This window comes from Papio anubis, chromosome 6 (assembly GCF_008728515.1).
Source record: "Papio anubis isolate 15944 chromosome 6, Panubis1.0, whole genome shotgun sequence".
Lineage (NCBI taxonomy): Eukaryota > Metazoa > Chordata > Mammalia > Primates > Cercopithecidae > Papio > Papio anubis.
The window spans coordinates 124,626,086-124,636,718 of record NC_044981.1 but is presented as its reverse complement, the minus strand read 5'-3'; the positions used below and the strand labels follow the sequence as shown (position 1 = coordinate 124,636,718).

The following is a 10,633-nucleotide window of genomic DNA, read 5'->3' as shown; positions in this document are numbered from 1 at the left end:
CAAAACTGAACTCATATATCCCCCCTAATCCAAACCCTTTTTATCTCCTCTTCTTTAACTTAGAGAATAGGGCCACCATCCTCCCAATTTCCTAAACAAGAAACCTACTCAGGAGGCTGAGGCAGGAGAATGGCGTAAACCTGGGAGGTGGAGCTTGCAGTGAGCTGAGATCCGGCCACTGCACTCCAGCCTGGGCGGCAGAGCAAGACTCCGTCTCAAAAAAAAAAAAAAAAAAAAAAAAGAAACCTGGAAGCCATCCCATCTACGCCGTCTCTCCCCTATTCTGTCATTAAATCCTATTGCTTCCACCCTTCAATATCTCTTGACATACTTTCCTTTATTCCCCTCCTACCCACCCTTGGCCTACTTGGTTTCTAGATTCCTGCAGAACCTTTGTTCTCCCAGCTGCCAGTGTGCCTCTCTGCAGTCCATCATCCTCACTTCCACCACAGAACATTTTCAAAGAAAAAGGAAACACGGGGTGCCCTGTCACATTGCCTTCCCCACCGCCCGCGTGAGCCTCCTGGGGCTCCCCGTTTTCATCCCAATGAGCGGCCCTCTGCTGTGGCTGCCCTTGTGCACACCATTTTTCAGAGGGCAGCAATTCAGCACAGGAGAGGACGGGAAGAGGAGGGGAGAGAGGTTTTTGGAAGCGGCTTTGGATTCAGGACGTGTTTGGGGACCCATTCTTGGTCTGGGAAGTAACTCAGCCTCTTTGGGCCTGGTTTCCTGGGGCGTATCAAGTTCTACCCCAGCCCCACCTCAGCCCACCGCCCCGCCGCGTGTTGAAAGCTTGACTGGAGGTTCTCTGCAGGCAGGGGCACAGTGTATGCAACGCTGCACAGGGAGTGGCCCAAAAAAGCTGTTCGTGACTGAACGCAAGAATTTTCTGGTTAGCAGACGACGGGATGCAGCGGGCGCGGCGCCTGCACCACGCTGGGGGTCCGGGTGTCAGGGCTGGGCTGCTCCAACTCCGCCCGCGGCCACCGTCGGCGCAGGGGGTGCGAAGACCGCGGGGAGGCCCCTCCCCGCCTGCTTCCCGCCGCCCGCTGCCGAGCAGGCGCTCCCTCCCGGCGGCTGGCGCGCCAGCTCCGGACATCCGTCCCCACCTTTCCGCGAAGCACTGCGCCCGCGGGGCCTGCCTCGGCGGTCAGGTCAGCGGCCTCCAGCCTCGCTCTCCAGTCCCAGCCCGCAGCCGCCGCCGAGCGGAGCGCACCTGACCCAGGCGGGCGGGGCGGCGGGCGGGGCGCGGGGCTGACGTGGCCCGCGGCATGGAGCGGGCGTGATTCATCAGCAGCCGTGCCGGGGCGGCATGGGGGCGCGCGCGGCGGCCGCCTAGGCGCCCAGGGCCAGGCAGCGGCGGCGTCCCCGGCCCGGCTCGCCCGCGCTTCTCTCCCTGTGGGCGGCGGCCCGGCGCCTGGAAGGTCAAGATGGAAGAGATCCTGAGGAAGCTGCAGAAGGAGGCGTCCGGGAGCAAGTACAAAGCCATCAAGGAGAGCTGCACCTGGGCCCTGGGTAAGCGCCTGGTACCTGCTTGCCGCGGAGGGAGGGCCGCGCGGCCGGGGCTGAACCCGCGCCTCCGCGCGTGGGGCTTTCGCGGAGCGTCGGTCATGGGTGCCCTTCGCGCGATTGCGAGAGTCGCCTCGGGAAATTGATGTGGGATTTGAGAGTCTTGGCTCGGGCGTGGACATCAGCCGTCGCCTCTCCGGTCTCTTTCACTCTCCAAAACCTTCCCCGGGAACCGCTGTCTTCCCCTCCTGGTGGCCCCCTTCTCCCGGTACCGGCGCTGGGGACGATGCTTCCCCATCGCCGAGTTAGGCAGGACCCGGAGCCGGTGCGAAACCTGGGGCCTGATAGCGAAGCGCCTCTGGGGAAGAGGGAAGTTAAACCAACAACCCTGATGTCGAATCCTTGGCGAGTGGAACCAGGAAGGAAAGGCTTGTTTAGTTTGATTTTCCTGATAGAGGTCGGCTTGCTAAGTGTTAGCTTTCAGGGTTATTGCACTTGAAAAATAACATGCGGGCGGGGATCATGTTACCTCTGCAATTCTGTTGTGGTCTGCCGGTCAGACAGGTGGGATTTTAGGTTTGTGAGCTGTGCTAGCATTGAAATAAGTTCCAGGGAGCAAATTTGTGTTTCTCTTCAGACTCAGGTTGCAGAACTCAGCAGCGGAAAAAAACAGAAAGACATTTCAATTAGGCTGGGTTTGGGCAATCAAAATGGTCAGAATGGTAATGCAAATAGATCAGAAGCATACTTCGGGTGATGGTGCTGCTTTTTAGAAAGGAAAGGCCAAGAAGAAGCCAGCGCAGCTAGCTCTGCGGGCTCCTCGCTTTGCCTTGCCGGAGCCTGATGTGATGTCTCAGTTGCCACTCAATTGAAAAATGAAATTGACTCCTTTTCCCTTGCAACCAAGAACCATCACTGTCTGTCATGACACTGTGTGTGCGTTGATGCAGCCTGAGATAGAGAAGAGCCTTTAGCAGGCTTTCCACTAAATGTAAAATTTTGAGAGTGGTTTAGGTGACTCTTAATATGTAGATGGTCTTAATTCACATGTTTGGGTGTGTGTACAGACAATTATAGCAGCATCTTTTTTTTTTTAAACCTGTGCCTATCGTCACAAAATTGTCTAGAATATTGTCTAGGAAGTTTGTCTTGTAGGTAGAACCAGCACTTGACCATTTTAGCTTACTGTTAGAGAAAAATGGACCAGAAATCTGAGAGAGCATCAAGGCTCTTAAAGCCACAGTACTATTTTTGCGTTGCCATTGTCATTCAGCAGAGTGGTTCAAAGCTAGATTCCAAAATGCCTCTAATGAAGGGTCACAGATGGCTGGGTAACATGATAAAGCAGGGCCCAATTGTGCTTTAAACATGCCATTCCTAGTATTCGTTATTATTTTGCTGCAAATTAGGCAGAGTTAGGTAAACAGGGAGGAGGAGATTAATCTAGTATTTTAATAAGTTTGAATACTGACATCAACGTCTTATTAAGTTAAACCACAACGTTGCTGAGTTTAGGTCCTTTAAAGCCATTGGGGAGGCTGAGCATTGAGGCAGGTAGATTATTCGAGTCAAGTCTGAAAAAAACCAGCCTGAGTGGATGTGCTTCCTTTCCCAGTGATTGTTCTGTAATTAGCAAGACAAGACGGAAGTGCATGAAATAGTTAAATAATAGTGCAGGGCATTCATTATGCAGTTGGATTGAGCAAACCAGGAAAACAAGTCAAAGAAGGGAGGATAAATGTGGGGCCCATGGATTGGGGGAGAATTGGTGTGAGCTGGTGGGGCTTTTGAAGCAGATTTCACTTGAACAATGGGGAAGCTATGAGTTCCTTCTTTCCTTTGCTTCTTTATTTAGCAAACATTTATTAAGACCTCCCTGGTACTGAGCAGTGGGATATATGGATGAATAAAATGTCCCCTATAAGGAATTTGTTGGAAGAGCATGCTGGAGACATGAACAAAGGCATAGAGATAGGTTTTCCTGTTGTCTTTCCCACTCCAGTCCATTTCCACTACCCATCACTGTTTAGATTACAAAACACCTGTCACTCTTCAACCCCCATAATTTATTTCTAGATTAATGTGTAAATTCCTCAGAATGCTCTTCAGAATCTAGCCCCAGCCTCTGTTCTTGTCACTCCCCAACCAAGATTCAACGATCTAGTGGCAGTCAACTGCAGCACTTTGTTGAACATGCTGTGTGGCACACTTCTCTCTTTGCCTTTGCTCATGCTAGTCCTTCTGTCGGGATTCCCTTTTCAGAATCTGCAAGGTCCAACTTGTTTAGGAAACATTCCCTGAGCTCCTCAGTAGGATCAGTTGCTTGTCTGGGTTCAGATCCTTGCCTTCATGACTCTCTTAGGGTACCTACTATTTTGGATAATAGTTGATTGTGTGCACAGGTAGGCTCTTATGGGCAGTATAATTGGCAAATATGTTGGGTGCAAGAGATAAAAAAAACTAGTTTAAGCTGACTTACACGAAACAGGATTTATTTACTCCTTTAACTAAAATACCCCTTGCAAGAATAGCTGTGACTTGGGAATTAGACACTGTTTCAGGGATCTTGTCCTGCTCTTTGTGGGTTGACTGACATGCTCTGCATGGGTCTCCACGGTTTTGGGCTCATGAATCAACACACTTAGACCATCTCATAAAAAGAGGCAACAATAAACTTAGACCATCCCAGGAAAACAGGGCTCATCCCCCACTTAGACCATCATTAAAGGGGTCATCTCTCACTTAGACCCTCATGAGAGAGAGGGGTCATTCTCCACTGAGACCCTTGTGGAGAGAGGGGTCATCCCCCACTTAGACCTTCATAGGAGCAGAGGGGTCATCTCCCTACTGAGACCCTCATGGGAAAGAGATCATCCTTTACTTAGACCCTCATGGGAGAGAGGGAGTCATCTCCCTCTGAGACCCTCATGGGAGAGGGATTGTCCCTTACTTAGACCCTCAGGAGAGAGGGGGTCATTCCCCACTGAGACACTCATGAGAGAGAGGGGTCATCCCTCACTGAGACTGAGACCCCCATGGGAGAGAGGGATCATCCCACTCTGAGACCCTCAGGGGAGAGAGGTGTCATTCCTCACTGAGACCATTTTGAGATAGATGATCGTCACCATATTTAGATCATATCAAGAGAGCTAGACTTTTCCAGTCACTCCTGCTCGATCCTTGGTTTCCCTTGTTCTCTTTGTCCTGATGGTTCATGTGAGTATCCTTGAACCAGTCCTCTAGTCAAAGAATGGAAGGGAATAACTGCTTTAGGCCTAGGGTACAAGTTCCACTGAAATTCAGAGCTGGGGAAGATGGTTTCCTGGAAGTATAATTAGGATGCTTCTTCAGAAGCCAGGGGAACGGATACTGGTCAATCAAAACAATACGTGTCAACAGTGTAGTGAGCTCTTTAGTACAGGGACTGCCGTTTATGCTTCTTTGGTTGCTTCTGTACCTATAGTGGAAGGCAGACGTTCAATAAGTTAAATCAATACTTTAACTGCTTGCTTGAGTTTTAAATAATATTCATCTTTTTCTATTTATAAGAGTTATATATGTTCACTTTAGAATGTTGCAAATAATGGAACCACATAAAGAAAAAATTAAAATAATCTGCAGTCTCCCTATCCAGAGATAACACTGTTGACATTTTGGAGTCTTTCCCTTTGCAAAAGGTCATACCACATATGGCATATTGTCATGTGTTTTTTAACTTTAGCATCTTCTTCTACTTTGTCTACTTTGTCATGACATGTCTCTGAAAATCAGTGTTAATGGTTGTAGAATAACTAACAAGGCATATGTATGTATCTTCTCTTTATTTAGTGTTACCTGGTTGGTTGTTTTTTTTGGTGAGGAATGGCCTGGCCAGGGAGTAGAAAGGAATGAATTGGATAGAGGGTTGGCTTGGGGAAAGGCAGAAAGAACTTCAGGAACCGGCAGTCCTGGGGGCTTGTGAGCTAGGCTGTGATGGGATGAAATAGAATTGCAGAACAGGAAAGCTGGAAGCAACCAAGTCCTACTTTTAGTATTTTATGTCTATCAGGGGTCTTATGCAGACTAGATGTGGAAAATGGAGTAGCGAGGAAAGAAACTAGAGGCACGAAGGCCAAGTAGGAGAAGAGGGAACATCTATCCAACCAGCAGCCTTCTGTCTATCTACCCACTTGCTTTTTCTTCCAGCCACAGGTTATTACTTCACAACCAAACTCCCTAAAAAGTGTAGAAATTGTATCTGTGTTCTCACGTTCTACTCCGTCTTCATGTTGCTGTCATATGCCTTTCACCTCCATTATCCCACCAACTCACAGTTACTGAGGAACAGTAACATACAGCCATCCAGCTGGCAGACCATTCTCACTCCCATCTCACAGGTCCTCCTGGTGATACTAGACACACCTGGGCATCTGCTTTACCTTGACTTCTATGACCACATCCATCTTGGTTCTTGAGTCACTCTGTCTCCTTTGACAGCTCCAGATTCTCTCCCCAGCTGTAAATATTTGAGTTTCTCAAGGGATAACTTTGAGCCCTCATCTCTTACTCCCAGCTCTTCTGGAGTTGAACACACACATACCCATGGCTTCAGCTGTGTTTCTGTGAATGTGATGCCCACGTTTATATCACTAGTCGACACCAGTGCTCTGAAACCCACACCCTGCAACATAGCTACCTACTGAACATCTCCACTTGAATGGCTCACAGGCACTCAGCTCAACAAGGCTCGAAGTGACCATGTGCTCTTCCCCACCTCTACCTCACTGCCAAACCTCACTCACCTCTGGTGTTTCTAAATGATCAGTTGATGTCATCACCTGTCCAGTTGCATTAACCTGAAATCTAGAGTCATCCTTGATACATTTCTGTAATTTGCCCTTTTACCTAGTCCTTCACCCAAGCTCTACTCATTTTTACCTCCTAAGTATATGTTAAGGCTGTCCACTTCTTTCTACCTCTGTTGCCAGCTCTCCAGAATAAGCTGCCTTCTCTTTTGATCTGGACTTCTGCAACAGCCTCCTAACTGCTCCTTCCTTGTCTGCTCAAGTTCTTTTTCCCAATTAGTGTCACCTTGGAAAACCCCAATCTTTTCATGACATGCCATGTTAAAACACTGAATAGCATCCCATTAGGATAAAAACGAAAGTCCCTAGTGTGTTCTGTCCAGCCCTACATAGCCTGGCTCCTACCTGCCCCACAGCCTTGTCCTATACCACCCTCATGAAAGAGAGGAGCATCCCACATGGAGACCCTCATGAGAGAGAGGGGTCATCCCCCTCTGAGACCCTTATGGGAGAGAAGGGTCATTCCCCACTGAAACCCTCATGACAGAGAGGGGTCCTTGCTCTCTGAATTTCAGCCACACTGATCTTTCAGTTACTCAGCTACACTGTGCTCCCTCTTACTTCATTAATTCAGCAAATATTTAGTGAGTACCTACTGCATGCCTGGTACTGTTCCAAGTATTAGGGATAACATGGTGAGCAAAACAGGCAAAAAGATCCAAGAGTTTACAGACTCTTGGAGAGATGACAGCCAATAATCAAGATAAGTAAATAAAATACACATGACAGCAAAGAGAGTGATAAGAGCTAAGAAAGGGAAAACATAAAATGGTGAAGAAGATAGGAGGTGCTTGGAGTAAAGGGGGAATTGCCATTTAAATAGGGTATTCATGGAAAACTTTACTAAAAGGGAGGCTCCTAGTTGGGAAAACATCTATCTGATGGCTTCAGGAAAGAGCAAGGAGTCAGGGGGCTGGAGCAAGGGGAGAGAAGTAGGAATTGAGGACCAGATCATGAAAGTCCTTGTTGGGCTCTCTAAGGATGAGATGGGGAGTCATTTGGGGTGGAGGAAATGCTCTCATTTGGGTCCTGACAGGGTCTCTCAGGCTACTGTGTTAAGCAGAGACTGCATCTTCAGGGGCAAGCCCAAAAGCTGAAAGGTCAGGACAGAGGCTGGTACCGTCATCCAGGTGATAGAAGGTGGCAGCTTGGACTGAAGTGGCAGGACAGAGTCAGGGAAGATGTTGGGATTCTCCATGCATTTCAAACTTATTATTCACTCCACTCACCCCTCCTTATCTACTTTAAGTAAATCATTTGTGGTCTCATTACCCCCAGCAGGAAGCCCTGACGTCGCAGTCCAAAGTAGGACCTCCTTTTCTACTTTTGCCTGATTCCCTGTCTTTTCCTTCCTGGCATTTATCATGCTTTGAAATGAGAACGTGCACTCCATGAATTCACATATCATGTCTGTTCTCACCACTGGGTCCCTAGCCCAGGACCTGGTCCAGTATTTAGGGAGAGAATCAAAGAAGGGAGACAGGAATTGGCACTGGCAACTAAGAACTGTGTCAGGCCCTTTATGATCATGATCCTATCAGTTCCTCACAAGCATCCCAGAAGGAAGGTGTCATTGTCTTCTTTCTAAAGATGAGGGAACTAAAACTTACAGAGGATAAGTGACCTGTCCCGATCCCACAGCGTCACAAGCTGGAGCGGAGCTGGACTGGAACCTGGTTAACTTTGCTTTCGTTCTTGATGCTTCCATGGTGCCCTCTCCCCAGCTACCATTCTGTCATGGGTGCTTACTGCAAAGCTGCAGGCCATTTTCTCCTTGACCTTGACCTTGGATGCTCTTTGCCTTGGGTTCCACACTTATCCCATGTGCCTGGGAGTCTCACTGCACTTAGAGGTGTAGTTTCACAGTGGCTGCTGCGTGACTGCCTTTTCTCTTTTCCTTTTCTTCTAGCTTGCTCTTAGCCTTATAGAGCTGGGCACTGTTACCCAGCCTTAGTTGACTATATATCCCTCTGTCCTGTGGGAAAACCATGCTGATCTGGTTGTTCACTGTCACTGCCTCTCCTTGGGCAGCAGCATCAGCTTGTCCTGAGTGCCAGTCCCTGCTGTGCTAAGTGGTAAAGTGCGCTGGCCTGTGTGGCCTTTGAGCTGCTTCCTGTACCTGCATCTCAGGGCTTCCCTTTCTTGTCATCCTGTCTTATCTTAGGCATTGACTTCGGTCCTTCATTTTCCTCCATTGGCCTTGTCTTCATGATACCAAGAACCCTGCTGAACTCATCTTTCTGTTCTGCTGATTAATTGTCTTTCTGAAATCCACTCTTTTGCTCCACTGGCCACATCAAGCCCAGATCCTATCAGGCCTGTTCTTAGCCTTGAGTCTCTGATATATATATTTCATGTTTGTTATTCTCTCTGATCTCTGAGCAAGGTGGGAAGAGACGTTTCTCCTTCCCCAGTGAAAATAATTCAGATAGACAGGGCTTGCTGACTCTAAGGAGTGAAGAAAGGGGTTAACACAATTTGAGCTACAAGACTGGAGACAAGTTGGAAGGATTGAAATAGTACAGTTTTTTTGGGGAAGAGACTGGTGAGCTTTTCATTATCTCTAAAATTGGAGGCAGCAATAGTGTGAAAAATCCACAAACAGTGGTAAAGTATTGAACATCCAGGTTGGATTAACGAGATTTGGATGTGAGCCTTCCAATTGATATCCTAACTATACTGTAATTAAAAAAAAAAATTTAATCTAACATGTCACAAATGTGTGTGAGAATAATGAGATGTTATGTAAGTGCTTTGTGAATTTAAAAGTCTTTCACAAGTATGAATTATTGTGTAAGGATATTGAAACAGTATTTTCAAGGACACAGCTTTTCTTTCTCTATTTTTATTGCAAGAATATAGTATCTTAGTCAGTTGTAACTAGATTCAGTGGTTCAGATTAGGAATTTAACTATTTGTTCTTTATCTGTATGGGGAAATGTGCCCTAATTTTTAACTTTCCCCTCCCCAGTAGTTTGCAAGGTCCAGGGAAATCTCTGGGGCTCTCAAGGGAAAAGGATTTTAAAATATGAAAGACTTGCATGCAGATAATTGAAAATTGGCTAGTTTATAATTAGAAGAATTCCTGGGGAAAAGAGAAACTAACAGAGAAATTCATGTACAGTGTATATTCTCAGTGTTTAAATATTTATTTTTAACTTTGTAATTTTTCTTTTGCAGAAACTCTGGGTGGTTTGGATACCATTGTCAAGATCCCTCCACATGTACTGAGGTAGGAGATGGACATTGTATAATATTACAGAAGTCAATATTGCCCATTGAAGGCCCAGATAACCACATTGATTTACAGTGTGTCTTAGTTTGTTTTGTGCTGCTATAATGGAATACTACAGACTGGGTGATTTATAATGAACAGAAATTTATTGGTTCATGGTTCTGGAGGCTGAGAAGTCCAAGATCAAGGGGCCACATCTAGCGGGGGCCTTCTTGCTGCATCATCCCAAAGGTAGAAGGACAAAAAGAGGGTGGAACAGAGAAGAGAGAAGGGGACTGAATGCACCCTTTTCTAACAAAGCCCCACTCCTGTCATAACTGCATTCATCCATTCATGGGGCAGAGCCCTCATGGCCAGATTACCTCTCATTAAGCCTGATGTCCCAATACTGTTGCATTGGGGATTACGTTTCCAACACTTACTTTTGGTGGGGACACATTCAAACCATAGCATAGCATTTTACTTGCTGACTAAAGGCTTTCTTGCACCCATGAGCTGGGATATTTCATGAGGTTAGCATGATGTGAACCTAATTGCATTCACGCCACCTGTCTGTGGAGGGAATGAAATCAGTGACCTAAAGGAACCAGCCATGGAAGTCCATGGTAAAAGGATCAAATTGGTCAAGGAGAGACATGATCAAAACTTATGTGAAGGAGTAGAAAGAAAATTGCACTCCCTCTGATGGGGATGCACCCCTACACCAGGTAGTGTGGATTTAAACTCTGATTGGCAACCCTGGATGGACATCATCTTACTGGTTGTGAAGTCCACAGCCAGATGCAGCAGCCCAGAGATAGGGAGCCTATTTCCCCACCTTCTTCACCTCCCCCTATGCCTTCCCCCAACCCTCACTGGGAGAGAAATGCCTGCCCTCTGTAGAAAAATTGGAAACAACAATAGAATAAAAAAGAAAGTTGTTCATAACTTTATCACCTAAGGATGATCACTGAAAACAGTTTAATAGATTTTTCTTAAATGTCTTTTTCTATACACATATATTTTTATAAATTAATACAAAACTTTATTCACGACTTTGTTGCCT

The 10,633-nt window shown here is 46.9% G+C and overlaps 1 protein-coding gene across 3 annotated transcripts in view; it reads left to right on the top strand.

Moving 5' to 3' along the window:
- Nucleotides 1-1,413: 1,413 nt before the first annotated feature.
- ARFGEF3 (ARFGEF family member 3) overlaps nt 1,414-10,633 on the top strand; it is a 185,491-nt gene continuing 176,271 nt past the window's right edge. For 2 of the 3 annotated variants that reach the window (XM_009205990.2, XM_017958286.2), the window contains exon 1: nt 9,534-9,585. Coding sequence is in view for 1 of the 3 variants with exons in the window: in XM_003898113.5 (XP_003898162.2) it covers nt 1,431-1,515; nt 9,534-9,585 (137 nt within the window). In the remaining 2 variants the exon portion in view is untranslated. Of the gene's footprint in view, nt 1,516-9,533; nt 9,586-10,633 lie in introns of those variants that run through there. The other variant, XM_003898113.5, reaches the window with a different exon arrangement.